The sequence below is a fragment of the Pelophylax lessonae genome, assembly GCF_965119305.1.
Source record: "Pelophylax lessonae genome assembly, chromosome: 2".
Classification (NCBI taxonomy): Eukaryota; Metazoa; Chordata; class Amphibia; order Anura; family Ranidae; genus Pelophylax; species Pelophylax lessonae.
This window is the reverse complement of record NC_138769.1, coordinates 528,443,508-528,466,592: the sequence shown is the minus strand read 5'-3', so window position 1 is coordinate 528,466,592 and position 23,085 is coordinate 528,443,508. Positions and strand designations below refer to the sequence as shown.

General features: G+C 43.9%; 1 protein-coding gene across 1 annotated transcript in view; it reads right to left on the bottom strand.

Moving 5' to 3' along the window:
* Positions 1–23,085, bottom strand: part of DIAPH3 (diaphanous related formin 3) — a 1,357,913-nt gene that overhangs the window by 677,311 nt on the left and 657,517 nt on the right. The window contains exon 17 of the mRNA XM_082245041.1: positions 10,531–10,645. Coding sequence (XP_082101167.1) covers positions 10,531–10,645 — 115 coding nt within the window. The remainder of the gene's footprint in view (positions 1–10,530; positions 10,646–23,085) is intronic.

Below are 23,085 nucleotides of genomic sequence, written 5' to 3'. Positions count from 1 at the left end.
TGCTTTTTCCACCGGTGAGATCCTTAATGATCTCATCTAAGTTGGCTCCAAATAGACGTTCTCCTGAAAAGGGGATATTAGCCAATGCTTTTTTGGAACCTTGGTCGGCTATCCAACCTTTTAGCCACAGTGTACGCCTGAGAACCACTGCTGAGACTGATGCTCGCGCCATTAATGGAGTGGCGTCTAACGCCGCATCACATACAAACTGTAACCCCTGTATCATTTGTTCCAACAAATCTGATACCGCCTGAGGGACTTCTTCTAAGTCCCGGCGTAACCACTTGGTCCATTCAGTTACAGCCTGCGAAACCAGACCAATAGCAATTATTGGCCTGAAAGCTGATCCAATCAAGGAAAACATGGTGCAAGACATAGCTTCTATCTTGCGATCCACTGGATCTTTAAAAGACGGAGCGTCTTCTAAAGGAATAACCGTGGCTTTATTCAATCTAGCAATTGGTGAATCCACCACAGGTGGTTCTGTCCATTTCTTAATAAGGGTTTCCTCAAACGGATAACGCCTGTCAATGCGTTTGGAAATATTAAAAGTGCGTTTTGGCAGACGCCATTCTTCATCGATTGGATTGCCAAAACATTTGGGCAATGGAAAAACCTTTGCCACTTTGATGCGCTTTTTAGTCCCAAAAGGGATCTCAGTTTCAGCTATTTCTGATGGAATACCCTGTAACCTTAAAGTCTCTTGAACAGATACAATGAGTGCGTTTACCAACGCTTCCTCTCGGGCTATGGCTGATGCCGAAACATCCTCCTCACTGTCTGAAGAGACAGGACCCGAGACACCAATACCAGATGAAGTACCTGCAACTGCAGAAATAGGCTCAGAGTCTGAATCCGAGGTTTCAGATAATAAGGGGTTAGGCGGGGGTCGCTTTCTTGCGCCCTGTCCCTGACAAGCCACTTCCACCCGGGACACAAAAGTTTCCATAATGGCTGACAAAGATTCAATTGTCAATGGGGTGCTGGAGGATCCCGCAGACCCCTCGAGGGGATCCGGAGGAGATACATGAGTGGCAGGGTCCATGTTAATACAGGACACTTTTGCCAGCAATAAACAAAAAAACTCTTTTTTTTTTTTTTTTTTTTTTTTTGTGTGTCTCCCCCTAGCGCAATAGCGCCCCTCAGAGTACCTGCTTCTCGATCCCAGAGAGAGAGAGAGGGACCCCCAAGGCTCACCAACCGATGCAGTGCAGTTTCCAACAAACTGCAGCCAGCGTCTGTCTTACACAGACTGGAAGGAGCTGTTTGCTTTTTCCCGGGCAGAAGGCGTGGCTCCGCCCCCTGTGTACGCCTTCCGGCGTTCCCAGCCCTCCACGAGGAAGCTGGGCTCACAAAACATGGCCGCCCCCATAGAAGAGACATAAGACTCCAAAAACATGGCGGCCGGCGTGACCTGAGGACATACATGCATTCGGTCTACGGCAAAATGGCGGCGGACCGCCGATATCGTCTTCCCAGCACATCCACCTGCACTCTGCTGAGAGGTGACATATGGATCTACAGGGATACACTGCACATAAGGTAGGATTATACCTCCTCTGTTTGCTGTAATGTTACAGTCTGCTGGGTAGAGTGTTAGCTCTTGAACCAAGTCCACTTCCCACAAACACATGCTGTATTACAAGGGGGACTTGTAAATGTCAGATATATACTGACCATATATGGAGGGGCCCATAATATATACTGCCTCATAAATGAGGAAAAAAGGGAACGTTTTACTCACCATACCGAACCGACAGGCACCCTCTCTTCATAATACCCTCTCCACCGAGGTGGGGGTTTGTGGACGCCTCGACTCTCTGGTCCTGGCGTCCAAGCGAGCTTTTAACTCGCAAAGACAGTCCCTTTACTGGGACTCCGTCGCGGCCGACTCAGCGCACTGGTCTGCACGCGCTTTTAGGCAGAGACCGGGGTGACCACTGGATCTCACATCCAGCCCGTCGCCCGGCCCCGCATACTTACTTGAATATGTCGCGGCCGACCAAGCGCAATGCCTGGTCTGCACGTGCTCGTAGGCCGGCTGGGGTGACCACAAGTGTCGCCCAGTCCGGCATTTTTGCTTGAAGATCTCACAGGAAAAAAACACTGGAGAAAACTACCTAAAAAAATGTCTTTTTCTTAAAGAAAAAAAGTCTTGCCAGGACCAAAAGATCCCAGCAAGGAACTTAGGTCCTTACTCCTGACTAGACAGAAAAAAACTGATTCCCTGTAGCAGAGAGAGGGAGGATATACCCTCAGGGACTGCCCCCTAGGGTGGAGCCAGAACGTTTTGTCATTCTGCCTAGTCCTACTCCTGCGGAGACAACATAACCCAGCTCTTGAGAATCAAGAAGACTACGTCTGTCAATGAGCGATAGAGAAATTAGATTTTTTTATTGGGAATGTTTTATAGCAGAAAGTAAAACATGTTTTGTTTCTTTTGTATTTTTTGTTTTTCAAAATTGTTTGTCTTTTTTTTGTACATAGCACAAAAAATAAAAACTGCAAACTGTGATCAAATGCCACCAAAAGAAAGTGTTATTTGTGGGAAAAAAAGAACATACATTTCATTTGGATACAATGTCACACGACAGCGCAATTGTCTCGTACTGCAGTGCTCTATTGCGAAAAGTGGCCTGGTCATGAAGAGGGTAAACCTTCCTGAGCTGAAGTGGTTAAATTAGAAGCTTATTGGCTATACTACTGCACAGTACTCCATATTCTATCTGTTCCTGTTTTAGGAAATTTCACACATTCTTTTTTCATACAGTCTTTACCTATCAACACAGCACATGAGATTTATAAAAGATAAAGAAGTGCTGGATTGCAAGCCTTGAGCTATATATGGATAGGATTTCCTTAGACTAATAGATGAGCTGCTGCTGTTCCATAAATGGTAATTTTATAAAGGCAAGTATATTTATGAGCACCAGGGCTCAGACTCTATATTTTATTATACAATACCAAGAGAACATGCACCAATAATTGTTTTTAAGTGAATTTTAAAATTTAATAAATTCCAAATTCTGGAGGAATGATGGTTTGGCAATGCTAAGGCAGGCCGCGGCTCTTCAATATAGGGGGAAGAAAGCAATATCACACAATGACTGATCTAAGGTCAACATGTGTGTCATTGTGGCACTGAACTACTTAAGTGAATGAACTAAAGATATAAAACATAGTACACAGAAATTGTTCCTGACAGGAGATGAGAAAAACTTTTTTCCTTTTTTCTTTTTTTTTCCCCACAGCAAGAACAAGAGTGACATCTTGTGACATTTCTATAAAGCATACACGAATGTTAATGCTGAACTGTCATTCTGTGTACTAGTTTTATAACTGCTAAGCCATAGGAACAAAGGAGAAAAGAAAAATGAAGGATGCATGATTGCACAAACAACAAACACTCCTGATGGTGGTACAAACACTGCATAGAATAATTTAGATTAAAAAAAAAAAAGCAAAAAAGAAAACAAGTGTGTACATTATAACCGGGTAAGGTGAAGAAAGAGCTAAGCAACCATTTAATTTTACATTATGTTGTAACATGGATTGTAAAGAATGTCTTGTGCATAATAGAGACAAAACACTTAGGGAAGAGTGGGAAGAAACAGTGCTGCACAAATATATTTTCTTTAAGAAATCACTAATCAATACTGTTAAGTAAACTATAAAAAAAGGGCACAAAAGATTTGGTATGTCACCAATGCATAGGTTTTACATGGCACCATTTGCTCTAACAATTTGCATACAGTACAAATGTTTCCTCAGGCAGTATGATAGAAACTAGACAAATCTGGGCTGGGCAAAGTGTATGTTTGTTACTCAATGGCATGATTGACTGATTTCAGAAAACTGTGGTACAGAAAAAAGTAGGTGCCACCTTCAGCAACACGCTACAGGGGACACACAAGTTACAAAATGAAAGCAAAACTTTAACTGATTGTCATCTCTGTACTATCCCCCAGGTACCACAGAGTGCTAAGCTCTCTCTCTTGAATCGAAAAGTGTGTTTTACATTTATTATAATTTTTAAAAGCCTTTTACGTTTATATATATATATATATATATATATATATATATATATATATATATATATATATATATATATATATATATAAAAATAACTACACTGTAATACTGACTGTTTATCAATGTTAATATTTGTGATATAGAATACGTACTTAAGCATTGGGAGTACTACAATAGCAGGTGCTCTTCCTTCCCCTTGTGCGCTTTTTTTTCTTAAGTTTTACCACTAACAAGCAACGGCTATGGCTATCACCTCCCTGAAAGTTAAAAGCCTAAACTCGCCTTTTAAAAGACGACTACTACGGAAAGGGCCCTAAGACTCAACTCTGACCTCATATGCGTGCAAGAGACTCATTTCTCCTCTCGCAAACCCCCATCATGCTCTCAAACAGTTTCCATATGGTTTCTTTTCTGGATTCCCAATTAAAAAAGTAGGTGTCCTCATTGCTATACGTTTCACAGTACCATTCCAACTACTTCATTCTGAAAGTGACCCCTATGGCAGATATATCATATGACATGCATCCATTAACAATACAATTATGACTTTTGTCAATGTCTATGCCCCGAATAACCACCAAGGCCAGTTGTACAAAACTGCTATGGGGAAACTAGAACCCTTCTGACAAAATACCCTAATCATATGTGGCGATTTTAACCCAATAGTAGATCCGGATTTAGACTCCTCAAACCTTTCCCTTAAACAATCCACTGCTCTCTCCTTCTCTACTTCGATCTGAAGACTTATGTGATCCCTGGAGATCACATGGCACATGGCTACATGGCACGGAGAAGTATTACATCTTCTATTCCTACACCCAAAAATCTTACTACAGAATGGATATGTTTCTGGTAGACAAACATACCCTCCGAGCTGTCCATGATGCCAAAGTTGACACCATTATGTGGTCTGACAATGCCCCTGCTCCTACCTATCTTCACACATCTGATATATGATCTTCAAAAAAAAGTTTGCGACTTACAAAATATCCAAGTCTCATGGGGTGGGTGCATTGTGGTAATCAAGCTGTACCTACAAATTACAAGCAATATTGGCTTCCTTTATATGAAATGGGAAACACTACAGAATCAAATGCTCACCAATGTCTGCAGGTGGTATAGGAGCACCAAACATCCCTGCATACTTTAAGGCAATCATTCTTGATTAAGCTAAACAATAGCAGAAAACTAACCAACAACATACTTAGCTCCAGATAGAAGTAACAACCTTAGCAACTTGCCCCAAGATGCTCCTCAGTGCACTACTTCTGCAACAACATGGACAAAAATGGACAAAAATGCTATCTTACCACAACTATCAGTACATGGCGAGCAGCCTATCAACACTGTGGAGGCATAACCGTCAGACTCCTGAACCTTGTACATCTCAACATGATACAAGCCATCACACCTGATATTTCAATATCAAACTGTCTTTCTTTGGCCTCCAAACAATCTGAGATATCTACCAAAATGCATTGATCATCTCATTCCAACACCTACAAAAAGAACCATCACATCCCTTCTAAGGACTTTCTCAAATTTCTCAGAATCCGTTCAGCCCTCTCACGCATATCATGGTCGAAGAACCCGCCCTTTTTTTTTTTTTTTTTTTTGTCGCCTCTTGAAATTTTGGAGAAGCCCCACCAAAGAAGCAATTCCTACATATACAAGCTCATCACTGACCCCACAGTAGAATGAAAAACTTCAGCAATGATGCACTGGGAAAACATTATAAATTTTAACTACACACCACAACAATGGTGGCAAACCCTGTAAAGACCACAAAAAGGTCTCCAGCTGTATACTACAGTGGGAAACTGTAAAAAAGATTTTTCACAACTGGTAACCAAAAACAACTAAACTGATGAGGATCTACCCCTCTACGCTACCTACCTGCTGGAGAGAATGTGGACATCTTGGAACCCCTCTACATATTTGGTGGGCTTGCCCCAATTTAAAGCCCTTCTAGTCTACCCTAATTAGATTTTTCTCCTCTATCCTTACATCTTTATTTCCCTGTCTGCGCAAATGGTCATTTTGGGTTTAAACATTAACCGCTTGCCTCCACACACACAAACCATCATATCCCACATCTTTATTGCCCCATGTCTAGTTACTGCTAGAAATTGGAAATCTCTAAACCCCCTATCCATCACTGTGATAATATCATCATTAAACAACCATTGTTTGATGGAATACACATACGCCAAGGCCCACCTACAAATTCCAAGCTTCCAAAAAAAGTGGAAACCCCAGGCTTGCCCACACTAAACGTATATCCCTGCCTTGACGCATTCTCCATATAATTCAACGTCAAATTCCAAAACCTGACAGGACCACCTGCCCATCTGTCCTATCTGTGTTAAATATACAATCTATAAGCAATGCACCTATCTACATGTGTTTTTAGTTTTCTTGAATAATTAGCACAGGCTATCACAAAGTGTCTTATTGTACTAGTTTATTTCATATATTTGCTCTCCAAGTACCTGTTCATATAAAAAAGATATTGACTCTGTATCACAAAAATCTAAATAAACATTAAAGTTTTTTTTTTTTTTTTTTATAAAAAAGGTTTGACTGATTGTCACAAATAGCATACCTATATTTTATCTTCTTTCTAAGATCTTAGATTAGCCCCTTAAGCCTGGTACACAACTAATAGAGTTGATCAAAAAAATGTCCAGTCAGAGCTGCTGTACTAACGATACAACGTTAGTACCGCACCGATCCCCCCCACTGAGTGGTTGTGTTCTGACCGGCCCGCCGGAACACCCCAGCCGATCGGCTGCTGGTTTTCCAGCATGCATGTCTGACAGGAGCCGGTCGGCTGGCATACACACTGTCCGAATGTCGGACGTTTTTTTACATTTTATTTTGAACCTGATAATGTCAGCCGGCATTTGGCCCATGTGTATGGGGCTTTACACTTTCATATGTTCAAAGCTTTCATGCAGGGAAACAAATGTAGCATTCACCAAGGGTTACTGATTTGTGTCCCAGGATCTTTTGCCTTTGTATAGCGGCACCCAGGCAAACAGCAACTTTTACTCCTCTGGCTCAGAACACAGTCTAGGGGTTACCATCTTAAAAGTTTATTGCAGAATAAGTTGGATGGAGACTGCGGAGCAGTGGGATACTCCAGAACACTACGCAGCAATGTGTGGACACTGTTCCCTTGGCAGCTACTTCTTAATACAGTTCTTTGAGCAGTAGGGCATAAAGGGGACAGCACTGCGACACCATTAGCAATGTTCTGGGTCACGCCAGGCAAGCCTTAACTTAGTGCACAAGGGGTTAGCAGCAGCAACAGTCACTGGGATCATTTTTCCTTAGGTCTGTACTCTGTGTCCATAAGACTTTGATGTCTCCCTCAGACTCAGGCAGGCAGACTCCTCTGTGAAGCTTCCAGATCAGATTCTAAGTGGAACCCATTTTTGGCTTCCAAAGAACTTGTAGCAGGATAGCCCTCCCAGCTAAGCACAGCTGGGACCTCAATGAGACAGGCAATCTCCTTCAGTTAGAAAATTAGTATGTGTGTCGTAGTGCACTGTTTCGGTATATACTAATAAATGCTTGCAAATAATAATAATAATAATAAACCTTGTTAACATGTGGCAATCCCATGTGCTGTATAAAATATTGCAATGATCTCTATATGTATAAATAGTTTCAATTTGTGAACTTGTGCATCAAAAAAAGTTTTTTTTTATACACAACATGCACCAAAAACAGTGAGAGAAGCAATTTGTGGGTCTTCTCCCAATAAAGTAGTTTGAAATTTTGTGAAACTTCAGTGCATAAGTGATTTAAAGAGTTTTATAAGTATTCTGTGATATATAGTGGTTCTTGATTTTGTGACCAGACATGTTGTATCCCTCCTCTAAGTGCAAAGCAAGCTCGTCTGAGATAAAATACAGATCTTGCAAAGTCTGTGTCTATGTGGAATTTACTCAAGGCATTTTACAAGTTCTTAATGTGAATGTATTAATTTTGCTTTTAAATTAATACAATTTTAAAACTATGCTGCATGATTATTAAAAAAGAATAGCGCGCAAATGCAAAAGAAATAACTACCAAATCTGAAGACAATCCATAAATAAAAATTTAGGGACCAAACCCCCATTTTTATTTATGGATTGTCTTCAGATTTGGTAGTTATTTCTTTTGCATTTGCGCGCTATTCTTTTTTAATATACATGTCTTTTGGTTCATAGCTGCAGCAGCTTTAGAAATACATGGGTATGCTCCCCCAAATTTTTTGCCTGTTTATTATGCTGCATGATTAACCCATTTTGCTTTAAATACATCTATGGATTCTGATCACACAGAATAGAGGAGGATCATAAAGGGTGGATAAAGAAACAGTCCAAGGCTGGCTTAGCCTTTATGCAAGTCTGTATTCCATCCCAGTCTGATCGGTCGGGATCGAGGAGGATCCAAAAGGTGGATAGAGGATCACTGCAAGGTTGTCTTTTAGCGGTTACTGTGAATCTGTATTTTATCTCAGGTGAGTGTGCATTGCACTTAGAGGAAGTGGCTTATAAGGTGGCTAGTCACAAAATAAGTAACCATAATAGATCACAGAACCCTTATAAAGGCACTTTGAATCACGTATGCACTGAAGTTTTACAAACTTTAAAACTACTTAATTGTAAAAAGACCCCCCCAAAAAAAAAAAATAAATAAATAATAAAAAAAAAAAAAAACAACATTGCTTTTTTCACTGTTTTTGGTGTGTTTTGTGTATATACGTTTTGGAATCTGAAGTTTTTTTTCACAATGGTGTATACTTATGATGATGCACAAGTTCACATATTGAAACTTTTCTTATATATAGATTATTGCAATGTTTATGCAGCACATGGGATTGCCACATAATCACAAGATTTATTATTATTTTTAAGCATGTAATAGTATGTATCCAAACAGCGGACTACTACACACGTACTCATTTTGTAATTAATTTAAAACGCAGATAGCTTGATTTTGGTGGTTGCAGCAGTTTAATTTCCAACGGGGTTATTTATACTAAATTACTCTAGCAGCGCACGAGTGTCCCCAATTACACAGTCTCCTTCAGTAGGACCGCCAGAAAAAGCAATAGCCCCTCTGGCTGGGAACCTCTCCTCCTTGGGAAAGACCCTGCTTTTTGGGGTTACAAATTATTTATCCACTCCCCACCCACCATTTGGGCACACCTCCCCAGGGATTGGCTGGGGCTTCAGGCAACTCACTTGACTCTCCTACAAACACTACATTCTGGATGTCTCTAGAAGACAGAAGAAAGCAATCAAATTTGCAGCTTGCAGAGCCCAGAGCAGCCTAAAGCAATCACATGCTGCTCTGCTGAGAACAGGAGAACCATTGAACTAAATGTGCCTACTCAAACCTAGCAGTCTATCTGGGAGAGTGCTACACAAATTAGTTTTCATTTTTAAAAAAAAAAGTTGCTCGTCTTCCAGGAGCATGAATACCAGCTATTTGCTGACTGTGCTTCCCTTACTATAGCTAAACGCAGATTCATGCTAAAATTGAAGTGCTTCTGCAGGATATAGTTGATCATTACACAAAGGTGTGCAAACACTTGACTTAAAATTTTCTACCCCTATATTTTAATGATTCCTAGCCACTACCCTAGCATTCCCACTACATCCCTGCTTAGCCCTACTTCTTGCCCACATTAGAGTCTGGTTCCCCACCGGACCCCTGGACACCCCCCTTGCTTTCTTTGTTTTCCCTTTTTCTTCTTCTTTGTCTTCTCTCCTACCTAGACATGATTTCTTACAAACTCTCATTCTATAGGCTTTGATTCTCACTGCCTAGTAGGCAATATGCTTGATGTACTGTATATTGTTAGTCAGTAACACTGTGCTGTGATCTTGATTTTGAATCACAATTTTGTTCATAAGACAGCATGTTTCCCTTTGGTATTTGACTAACATTCTTTATAAGGTCTTATTATGTGATTGACCTGTACCCTGTGGCCTTATACTTCATGTTTTCACCTTTTGTACTTTTGAGAACCATGTCTTACACCAAAGAAATTACTTTTCTTTTTCAACTGCATACATTTTTTTAAGCCTCACTCACTTGGGCGTACTATAGTGTATACACAAGTAAGGACCTTGTTTGGCCACACAGGGAACTGAACAGATGTATTTGGTTTATGCCTGTTCTGATTATGCCCCATCTTAGGCAAATATAATTAGTAAAAAAAAAAAAAAGAGATAAACTGATGGAAATTGAATCAGTAGTTCTTCAGTCTTCAGTATTTTCTTAGCAAAAAAAACATAATTGAACTGCTGACGGCCATGCAAAAGAACCCATAGGCTAGGTTCACACCTTGTGGGTGTCGAGAATGTGCCCAAATGGTACACTTTCCTGACATGCAAAGAAATGCATGACCCTTTAGCAGACATGTGGCAATACCATAAATAGTAAAAAAAAAAAAAAAAAACATTAACAATGACTTAACTTTATATTTTACATTACCTTTTCTTTGACATGAGAAGGCATTCTCAAGTTGACAAAATAACTCTTTATCTTCATATTTTTCATCCCGTACATTCAACCAAAAACAGTTCTCTGTCATGTCATTGGGCTTAATCTAGAAAAGAAACAGATATAAGCATAAGAATTTGCATAATATCAAAATGAATGCCCCATTTTTAGAAATGTGCAAATTGCATGTGTTATAAATTTCATCCAAAACTAAATCTATTTTTTGAAAAAGATTTATTAAAATTCCAGACAACATTCACCTGCAATCTTCTGCATGCATCCCATTTCCTGATATTTAAAGAATCTTCTGTAGTTAGTGATTTCCTGAGCTAGTAGACGTTTGACTTTTTAAAACAACAATGCTTATGACAAATGTCTGTTGTCAAAAGAAAAATTCCAATCTGCTTAAGGCAGAGCTGATAAAACACTTTGTTCGTTAAAAGAGAAGGAGAAAAAAAAAAAAATTGAATGTGTGCGTGGAATAGAAATGCAGAAAATCCATCTCAACGTGTGTTTTCTTTCAGATGAATTGATCATCTTTCCAATTTGCATGCAAGAGCATCCAGTTTGCAAATTAAAAACTTTTTTTTATTAATTGAAAATGTATGTTGCTGTGTGATTTACATCACTGTTCAATTACATACAATTAATCAGCATTTTCAGAGACATGAAATCATGGTATATACAGTGCCTTGCGAAAGTATTCGGCCCCCTTGAACTTTGCGACCTTTTGCCACATTTCAGGCTTCAAACATAAAGATATAAAACGGTAATTTTTTGTGAAGAATCAACAAGTGGGACACAGTCATGAAGTGGAATGAAATTTATTGGATATTTCAAACTTTGTTAACAAATAAAAAACTGAAAAATTGGGCGTGCAAAATTATTCAGCCCCTTTACTTTCAGTGCAGCAAACTCTCTCCAGAAGTTCAGTGAGGATCTCTGAAAGATCCAATGTTGACCTAAATGACTAATGATGATAAATAGAATCCACCTGTGTGTAATCAAGTCTCCGTATAAATGCACCTGCACTGTGATAGTCTCAGAGGTTCGTTTAAAGCGCAGAGAGCATCATGAAGAACAAGGAACACACCAGGCAGGTCTGAGATACTGTTGTGGAGAAGTTTAAAGCCAGAATTGAATACAAAAAAATTTCCCAAGCTTTAAACATCCCAAGGAGCACTGTGCAAGTGATAATGTTGAAATGGAAGGAGTATCAGGCAACTGCAAATCTACGAAGACCTGGCCATCCATCTAAACGTTCAGCTCATACAAGGAGAAGACTGATCAGAGATGCAGCCAAGAGGCCCATGATCACTCTGGATGAACTGAAGAGATCTACAGCTGAGGTGGGCGACTCTGTCCTTAGGAAAACAATCAATCGTATACTGCGCAGATCTGGCCTTTATGGAAGAGTGGCAAGAAGAAAGCCATTTCTTAACCGCTTGACGACCGCTGCACGACTATTTACTGCGGTGGTCAGCCCCTCACAGGCAAAGCGACGTAGGACTACGTCGCTAGCCTGTGAGGCTCTAGGGAGCGAGTGCGCGCCGCCGGAGGCGCGGTCACGCCCCCCGCGCATCTGCCTGGTGGACCCGATGTCCGCCGGGCACTCGCGGTCGCCCGTTACACCGGAAGAAAGGCAGGCGGCTAATGTAAACAAAGCCGCCTGTCTTTCTTCCCTGTGTAAGAATGGAGATCACACGGTTATACTATGTAGGACCGTTGATCTCTGTTCTTACACTAGTAGCCACAGCCAATCACAGTTAGAAACACACCCCTAGGGACACACTTAACCCCTCCCTCTCCAAAAAAATTAACTCATTCACTGCCAGTGTCATTTTTACAGTAATAGTGCATATGTATAGCACTGATTACTGCAGTAATGTCACTGGTAACCCCAAAAATGTCAGTCAAGGGTCTGATCTGTCCGCCGCAATGTCGCAGTCCCGCAAAAAAAAAAAAAAAAACGCAGATCGCCGCCATTACTCGTTAAAAAAAAAACAACAAAAATCTGTCCCTTAGTTAGTAAACTCAATAACTTTTACCGCAAACCAATCAAAATACGCTTTTTGCAATTTTTTTTTACCAAACATAGGTAGCATAAAACAAATTGGCCAAAAATGTTAAAAAAAATAGATTTTTACATTTTCTTGGGAGGGAATTTCATATAAAAAAATGTGAAAAATATTGTTATTTTTGCAAAATTGGCGCTCTTTTTTTGTTTATAGCGTGTGATCAAAAAATCGCACAGGTGATCAAATACCACCAAAAGAAAGCTCTGTTTGTGGGAAAAAAAAGGACAATTTGTTTAGGTACAGCGTCGCACAACCGCGCAATTGTCTGTTAAAGTCACGCAGTGCCGAATCGCAAAATAGGCCCTGGTCAGGATGGGGGGTAAAAACTTCTGGGGCTTAAGTGGTTAAAGATATTGATAAAAAGTGTTGTTAAAGTTTGCCACAAGCCACCTGGGAGACACACCAAACATGTGGAAGAAGGTGATCTGGTCAGATGAAACCAAAATCGAACTTTTTGGCAACAATGTAAACTTTATGTTTGGCGTAAAAGCAACACAGCTCATCACCCTGAACACACCATCCCCCACTGTCAAACATGGTGGTGGCAGCATCATGGTTTGGGCCTGCTTTTCTTCAGCAGGGACAGGGAAGATGGTTAAAATTGATAGGAAGATGGATGGAGCCAAATACAGGACCATTCTGGAAGAAAACCTGATGGAGTCTGCAAAAGACCTGAGACTCCGACGGAGATTTGTCTTCCAACAAGACAATGATCCAAAACATAAAGCAAAATCTACAATGGAATGGTTCGCAAATAAACATATCCAGGTGTTAGAATGGCCAAGTCAAAGTCCAGACCTGAATCCAGTCGAGAATCTGTGGAAAGAACTGAAATCTGCTGTTCACAAACGCTCTCCATCCAACCTCACTGAGCTCGAGCTGTTTTGCAAGGAAGAATGGTCAAAAATGTTAAGTCTCTCAATGTGCAAAACTGATAGAGACATACCCCAAGCGACTTACAGCTGTAATCGCAGCAAAAGGTGGCACTACAAAGTATTAACTTAAGGGGGCTGAATAATTTTGCACGCCCAATTTTTCAGTTTTTTATTTGTTAAAAAAGCTTGAAATATCCAATATATTTTGTTACACTTCATGATTGTGTCCCACTTGTTTCTTCACAAAAAATTACAGTTTTATATCTTTATGTTTGAAGCCTGAAATGTGGCAAAAGGTCGCAAAGTTCAAGGGGGATAAATACCTTCGCAAAGCACTGTACACATAGCAAAAAGAGGGAATCATGCTGTTAGCTCTAAGCGCTAGCATAGAAATAATTGTTATGGTTCAGATCAATAGAAGTGGGCATGCTGGAACAGCGAGTACTATAAAAAGCTTGATAGAATGGAAAAATTATATTTTCTCTTACGTCCTCTGACAGTCGCCGCCCACTCATACAGTCTGCACGTCTGGGACGTCCTAAAGCAGTGTAGATGTGAGGGGTGGGAAAATGTAACTGTCAAAAGAGAAAATAATCTTTTCGAACCAGAAAAGGAAACAGTGGGCAACAAGAAAGCTCAACAGGAGTGAAAACCCAGTAAACAAAAAAGGGAAACACCAACAGGAGGAGACAGGCACAAAACTACCCTGTCCCCTCTAAGGCACTGCCGCACTCAAAACTTTGTGGCCAAAAGAGGTAGAGTGTGCCGTGACAGGGAAAGGTGGAACCTAATCCCTAAGTGAATAGGCCTGCACAATTGTCTGTCTGATCCATTTAGAAATGGTTGCCACAGACGCAGCCGTACCCTTCCGAGGTCCCTCAGGAAGGACAAAAAGACAATCTGACTTTCTGAAGGATTCAGTTGAGACAGGTAAACTCTAATCACCCGGACCACATCCAAGGAATGCAAGGCAGACTCCTTCGGATGCTTAGGCTTCGAACACAGCGAAGGCAAGACCATGTCCTCGTTGAGATGGAAGTCTGAAACCACCTTCGGAAAGGAAGGACTGATGAGGTCGTAAGAGGAATCTACCGGATGTTCTCAAAGGGAGGCCGTTGTAAAAATGGACAGAACCAAATTTAGGTCCCAAGGGGGCAAGGGTGCCCTCCTAGGGGGAGCCAGATGCCGCACCCCTTGAATAAAGGTGTGGATCAAGGAATTTGACGCCAAGGGGCGCTGAAAGAGAATGGCCAGCACAGGCAACTGGCCCTTAATAGTGGTCAGCGCAAGACGCTGCTCCACACCAGTTTGCAGGAAAGCCAGCACCCTCGCCACCGAAAAGGAGTGTGGATGGAACCCCTGCGACTCACACCAGGCAAAATATGCCTTCCAGGTACGATAATAAATCTTACCTGAGGAGGCCTTCCTGGCCTTGAGCAAGGTAGGAATGACCGCCGATGAGAGACCTCTGTCTCTCAAGACCTGGCTTTCAACAGCCACATCTTCAAAGCCAGCGACTGTAAAGCAGGATGGAAGATCGGCTCTTGAGACAGAAGATTGTCTCTTAGCGGGAGCCGCCAGGGAGGCTCGACTACCAGTTGCATGATGTCCACGTACCAAGACCGACGCGGCCAGTCTGGGGCCACCAGAATCACCAACCTTGGTTCCGAGACCAACCTGTGGAGGAATCTGGACAACAACTGAATCGGGGGAAAGGCATAAATCAGCCGATACCAATGCCAAGGCACCACCAACACGTCTGAGGCGTCTGCCAGAGGGTCGCGCGTTCGTGCCACGAACCTTCCCACCTTGTTGTTGAGACGAGACGCGAACAGATCCACGACCGGGGATCACAGCTTTTGAAACACCTCTGGGTGGAGGGACCATTCCCCTTGGTCCAGAGTCATAGTCCGCCTGCCAGTTCTCCACACCTGGAATGTGAACTGCCGAAATCGTCGGGATTTGCGTCCAGGCCCAGGACAGAATCTTGGCCACTTCCTTGGCTGCCTGGCCACTCCTGGTGCCCCCTTGGTGATTGATGTAAGCCACCGCAGTTGCGTTGTCCATCTGGACATGCACTGGGCAGCCCTGGAGTTGATCCAACCAACGGAGCAAACAGAGCACGATTGCCCGCAGTTCCAAGACATTTATTGGCAGGGAGGATTCCCCCACCGACCAGTTGCCCTGGGTACATCACTTGCCCATAACTCCACCCCAGCCCGACAAACTGGCATCCGTGGTGACCACAGTCCACAGCAACGAGCGAAAGGACTTGCCTTCCATCAGAGCCGGAGACTGGAGCCACCACAGGAGATCCGATCTCACTTGGGGGCTCAAGGAAATCCTCCTTTCCAAAGACTGAGGACGTCTGTCCCACCTGACCAGAATCTCCGCTTGAAGAGATCTCGTGTGAAACTGTGCAAATGGAATTGCCTTGAAAGCTGACACCATCAAGCCCAGGGACCCCATGCAGGTCCGAAGCGAGGAGAACTCGTTGTCCCCGAGGGAGCTTGTCCTCCTGAAGAAAGACGTTCGCCTGGGCGGAGTCCAGAATCATCCCCAGGTAAGGGAGACAAACAGAAGGGGACAAAGTCGACTTCTGAAAATTGATGGTCCACCCAAACTCCTGGAGCGTCTGAACCGCGATCGACAGATCGCGCAACAGAGTGGCACTGGAGCTCGACCTTAATAGGAGATCGTCCAGGTAACCAAGGATAGCAATCCCCTGTATCCGTAACAAGGCTAGAACAGGAGCCAACACTTTGGTAAAAGCCCTTGGAGCCGAAGTGAGGCCGAAAGGCAACGCCACAAACTGATAGTGCTCCTCCACTACTGCGAATCGGAGGTACCTCTGATGACCCTTGTAAATAGGGATGTGTAGATATGCATCCTTGAGGTCTTTGGAAGCCAGGAAATCCCCTGGACTCAGGGATGCCACCACCGACCGGAGGGACTCCATTCAGAACTTCTGAACCTGCACAAAGTGGTTTAGAAACTAAGTCCAGAATTGGACACACCTTGCCCTCCTTTCTGGGCACTGTGAACAGATTCGAGTAAAAGCCCCGAAACCTGTTCCGCTGTGGAACAGGGACAACCACTTCTTGCGCGAGGAGATCCTGAACCGCCGACGGAGATCTCGGAAACTATTGGGGGTTAAATGAAGATTTGAGGGAAATAATCTGTCTGCGGGGCGAGATCGAAACTCGATCTTGTACCCTGAACGAATGAGTTCTTGACCCCACTTGTCCTGAATCCTGGACAGCCCAGATTCGGGAAAGCAACGCAGACGTCCCCCCACCCCTGAAACAGTTGAAGGTGCCCCTTCAGGATGAGGCGGACTGAGCAGCTGTGCCAGCGTGGGCGGCTTTTGACTTGCCCGCCCAAGGCTTCTTCTGGCCACTAGAGGCCTTGAAGGACTTACCTTTGTCTTGTGCCTTGAAGGCACAAAATTACCCCTGGTTAGGTTTAAAGGAGGGACCCCGCTTGCCGCGGAATGATTTGCCCTTGGACACCTGGGGCAACAGAGTGCTCCTTCCCCGAGTGAGCCCCTTGACCAGTTCATCCAGAGAGTCCCCAAAAAGACGACTCCCCGCATAAGGGATGTCAGACACTGTCTTCTTGGAAGACTGGTTGGCCGACCAGCTTTTTAATCAAACGATGCGACGAATCGCAACTGTGACTGCTGAAAGTTGGGCGACTAAAGGGGCCTCATCTAAGGCCGCGTCAAACAGGTACAGAACAGCCTGGCCCATTTGATCCACCATCTCCAGAGCAGCAGGAGAGGTGGAGTCAGCAATTAGAGTGTGCTTAAGCGCCTTGGCCCACTCCACAACAGCCTGAGAGACCATTACCGAAGCGAACACGGGTTTCAGCAAGGAACCTGCTACCAGATAGATGTGGCGGGAAAGTGTTTCCACCCGCCTATCTGCCGGGTCTTTAAACACCAGAGAATCCTCCACGGGCATTAAAGTGGCCTTGTTTAACCTTGACACAGTGTGGTCCACCTTAGGAGCCGCAGTCCAGCGAGAATCCACCGCATCCACAAAGGGATAACGGTACTGAAATCTCTTTGGCACCACAAAAACTTACCGTTAGTTCACCGGTAACGGTCTTTCTATGAACCCTTCCAGGACGGCCTACATCTGAGAGATTGTGGCTCCACCCTGCAGGAAACACAACTAATTTGCAGTTGTTAAAAGGTCCCACCCATACCCTGGGCTTCAGTAATACACAAGTAGTTTTCAACCAAAACCTTAGGGATACAGTTATCATATAACTTATCGTTACTATACAAATATATATAAACATATATACACATTTCTTATAACTCACCACCACATCAGGGCGGGAAATAGGCCAGCCGTCCTGGAAGGGTTCATAGAAAGACCGTTACTGGTGAACTGACGGTAATTTGTCTCCTTTCACCCTTCCAGGACGGCCTACATCTGAGAGGATAATAAAGGAATCCATACCGGCCTACCTTAGGGCGGGACCACTACCTGTAAAACCTTTCTGCCAAAGGCAAGGTCTTGTTGAGACAGTACTTCCACACGATAGTGCTTTAGGAAGGTATCTTGACTGGACCAGGTGGCTGCATGGCGGATCTCCTCCCAGGACACTCCAGCTTTCTCGGCCCAGGATGTTGCCAGGGCCCTTGTAGAATGTGCTTTTAGCTTTGCTGGGGCAGGAATACTGGAGATCTTATAAGACATGTTAATGGCTTGCCTGATCCACCTAGAAATTGAAGGCGTTAAGGCCTGTAATCCTTTCCTTGGTCCAGAATGTAGAACCAACAGGCGATTAGATCTCCTAAATCTTCTGGTTCTTTCTAAATAGGTGAGAAGACACCTTCTCACATCTATACAATGGAATTTCTGTTCCTTTGCACACTTTGGTTTCTCACAGAATGAGGGTCAGGGCCATCTTACCGAATGGTTGCCCGGGGGCCCCACCTGCCCAGCAACCCAGCCAAGCATTAGTCCCGATTCCCGTGTGCATCCCGCCACCGAACTTAGCAGGTGGCAAGCGCCTGTCGGCCCTGTGCTGCTGTCAGGCCACTTGAGCAGGCACACACAGGACAGTCAAATCTGACTCCAGTCCGTGTGTTCACAAGACCCAGCCGCCGAACTTGGAAGTTGCCATTAGCCTGGCACTGCTGTACCAAGAAATATTGCCTTATCAATATTTTGCAATTTTATTCTTGTGGGCGATTGTGTAGGCAGGGCCCCAGTGCACTGCATTACCTGGGGGCCTTTAATACTCTTAAGATGGCACTGATGAGGGTAACACTATCTCTTGCTTTCTATAAAAGCAAGAAGCTACTTTAGGCAGATACAATGGATCTGTTTCCAGGATCACTCTGTCTGGGAAGATTATGGACAAACTTTGCAAGTCCCCAACTCTTCTGGCTGTGGTCACTGCCAACAGAAAAGTTAATTTAACATACAACACATTCAGGGGAACCTTATCTAAAGGTTCAAAGGGTTCACTAGATAACGCCTCTAGTACCGTAGTTAAATCCCATGCTGGGAAATTAATCCTGTTAATCGGGGTAACTCTTCCCCTTGCTAACAAAAAACTATTAATTAAAAGGTTCTTTGGCAAGTCCTTTATCTAGAAAAAACAAAGTGCCGCTATCTGTACCCTAAGGGTGTTAACCGTCACACCCTTATCTACTCCATCCTGTAAAAACTCCAGGATCATAGGGATGGAGGCAGAGGAATCCTTCTTCCGACTCTGCTAGGTACAGAATTTTTTCCAAACTTTGGGAAAAAAAATTCTTGTGACAGGTTTCCTACTAAGGAGAAGCGTATTAATGACCTTATCAGAACACCCTTTGTTCTTTAGAATTTGGCGCTCACTAACCAGGCTGTCAATTGAAAAAATTGAGGCCTAGGGTGAATAAATGGTCCCTATAGTAACAGGTCTGGAATCTCTGGGAGATTGACAGGGCCATCAGTGTTGCAAACCAAGTCCTCTTGGGCCACCAAGGCGCAATCAGAATGAGACTTAGGTCTGGAAAAACGCTGAGTTTCTGCAAAACTCTCGGAATCAGACTTAGAGGAGGAAAGGTATATGCTAGTCTAAACTGCCATGGCTGTGCTAAAGCATCCAGGCCCAACATGTCCCTCTGTTGTGATAGGGAAAAGAACTGGGTTAATTTTCTGTTCTGCCGAGTGGCAAACAGATCTATTTCTGGATGACCAAATTTTTGAACCAGAAGCTGAAACACTCCCACTTTGTTTGCTTGATGGAATGGCGACTGAGGAAATCCATTTTGCCATTGTCCTTCCCTCTTATGTGAACTGCTGATAGAGAGATCACTCTCTGTTCTGCCCATAACAGTATCTCCTGGGCTAACCTTAACAGGGTGTCACACCTGGTCATTCCCTGATGGTTCAGGTAAGCTACTGTTGTAGCATTGTCTAAGCATATCTGGATCTCTTTCCCCGATATGTCTTTCTCGAACGTCCTCAAGGCTTCTCCTACCGCTTTCAGTTCTCTGTAATTTGACGAGGCCTGACTCACCTGGGTCACCCAAGTGACCTGAGCATGAGCTCCTTCTAGCAGAGCTTCCCATCCGCAGGTGCTTGCATCTGTGGTGATTTTTAAGGGTCGCCACTGTGCCCAGAGTCTGCCTTCTCTCAAATTTTAAGGAATTGTCCACCGCTTCAGGGAAGATATTACCTGAGGGGAAAGAATCACTTTCTCGTCTAGTGAATCCTGTCTCTTGTTCCAAGAAGAGAGGTGGAAGAACTGAAGCTCTCATGAGTGGAGCTGAGCCCACTCTACTGATGGGATGCAGGCTGTCATCAGACCCAGTATTCTCATGATCTGTCTCCTGGAGCACAGAGGAAGAGAACATGCACTTTTTAATGGAGAGATCACTTTTTTTCCACTTTTCCTTCTGGGAGAAAAAGCTTTTGAGACTTGGAATCTATGCGATAGCCTAGATAAGTTTGAACCTGTGCTGGCTTCAACGAGGATTTCTCCATATTTATCAGCCACCCTAGTGTCTGCAAAACAGTTAACACTTTCTGGGTGTCTGACTAACTTTTTCTGCTGGACGAGCAAAGATCAAAATATTGTCCAGATAAGGGACTAGTGTTAGGCCCTGTAAGTGCAGATGGCCTACCGCCTCCACTAGGACTTTTGTAAAAATCCTTGGGCTGGCTGCCAAGCCAAAGGGAAGGGCTCTGAACTGCCAATGGGCAGTGCCTTCCTTTGTGACCACTGTGAATCTCAGGAATGCCTGATGTTCCAGATGAATTGGAATATGGAGGTAGGCATCTCTTAGATCTATTGTGTTCATAAAAATGGATTTTTGTAAAATCTTACCGTAAAATCCTTTTCTCTTAGCTCATTGACAGACGTAGTCCTCGGTGATACAGCACCTTCGGGTTATGTTGCCTCCACAGGAGTAGGACTAGACAGGAAATGAAAAATGCTCTGGCCACACCCTAGGGGCAGTCCCAGAGGGTATATCCTCTCTCTCTCTGCCTCAGCAAATCAGTTATGTCATAAAAGCAGTCTTTAGAGAATTTAACCCAACCCAACTCAAAAAAACAGAGGGGCGGGTACTACGTCTGTCAATGAGCTAAGAGAAAAGGATTTTACGGTAAGATTTTACAAAAATCCATTTTTCTCTATCGCTCATTGACAGACGTAGTCCTCGGTGATACAGCACCTTCGGGAAGTCCCAGAGCAGTATCACAAATGAGGGGTGGGAAAATGGAAATCAAATCCAAATCTAGAAGGCCCAACCGGTGCCAACTAGAAGTTTACAATGCTCATCCTTAATGATGAGACTCAACAAAAAAAAATTTTCAAACAGAAAAAAACCCTCGAGGTAGACCACCGGTCTCCTCAAATTGCGGCCTGCAAAACCTTGCGGCCAAATGAGGCATCCGCCGATGCCATCACATCAATTTTATAAAATTTTGTAAAGGTATGTACCAACGACCAGGTGGCCGCTTTACATACCTGGACCACTGACGCCTGATGGCGAAAGGCCCAGGAAGTACTGAGCGCTCGAGTGAAGTGCGCCCTAACAGGGAACGGAGGATTCCAACCCTTAATAGAATCAGCCTGTACCACCGTCTGACTGATCCATGTAGATATGGTCGCGGCAGACACAGGCAACCCCCTTCAAGGGCTATCCGTGATCACAAAAAGTGAGTCCGTCTTACGAAAACCACTTTAGGAAGGAAGGATGGATTCGGAAGGAGAACCACCTTATCCCTATGAACCACCAGATCTGGGGAACGACAGGATAATGCGGCCAGTCCTGACACCCTGCGTACAGAAGTAATGGCCACCAAGAAGGCCAGCTTCTGGGAATGTAAGCAAGGGAATCTCCCTAATATCTTCAAAGAGAAGTTTCTGAAGAACCGACCACACTAAATTAAGATACCAGGCGGTAAGGGTGTGCGCACTGGCGGAGCCAGATGTCGCACCCCCTGGATGAAATTCCGCACCAAGGAATGATTAGCCAAAGGTTTCTTGAAAGAAGATTGCTAACGCCGAAAACCTGACCCTTGATCGTGCTCAAGGATAGTTTCTGCTCAACCCCTTGTTGCAGACAGACCAAAATTCGGGTCACCGAATAGGTATGTGTGGGAAATCCAATAGATTCACACCATGCAATATAAGACTTCCATGTGCTGGAAGTCGCTTTCCTTGCTTTAACTGGAGGTAGGAATAACTGAAGCTGACACTCCCTTGTCCTTCAGTACCTGGGTCTCAATGGCCAGGCCATTAAGCCAGCGACTGTAAAGCAAGATGGAAGATCGGTCCCTGAGACCGCAAATCCTCCCTGAGAGGAAGTCTCCAAGGAGCGTCCGCGACTAGCCTCGCCAAGTCGGCGTACCAGGCTCGACGAGGTCAATCCGGAATTTCCAGAATAACTGGAATTCCCTCCACCTCTATCCTGCGAAGAAGTTCCCGCAGCAACTTTGAGAGGATGGAAGGCATGCCATAGCTGATACTGCCCCCACGGGGCGATCAGCGTTTCTGCTGCGTCCGCTAGAGGATCGTGGCGCGAGCTACAAACCTCCGCACTTTCCTGTTAGGCCAAGGTGCCAACAGATCCACATCCGGGATGTCCCAATGAAGGGACAGCTAGGGAAAAACCTCTGGATGAAGAGGCCATATGCGATTGGATCCGAATCGGGCTGCTCTAGAGCTGCTCGATCCAGTAAATCAGACAAAATCTGATCGCTCTCAGTTCCGATACCCTTATTGGTAATCTGGATACTATCGGAAGAAATGACTTCCCCTGGTTGGGCATCGGAGACTTCCTGGTCCGCTCGCTCAACCGGATCCGATTGTCCAGGGAATCGGAATTCTGATTCCATTAAAAAAGAATCTCCTTCATTTCGGGTATGAGACTGGGTATACGGTACTGCCTCTAAGAAGGCCACCATCAGTCCCAGCCAATTGACGGACAGCAACTTCCGAATCGTTGACTGAACCTTCTGGAGTTTCCCAGCAAGGAGAAACTCTCTTGCCCAGGATGTATCCAACCTTAGGCCCAGATAGTTCAGTCTCCTGGTGGGAACCAGGGATGATCTTTGGGAAAGCGAAAAAACGCT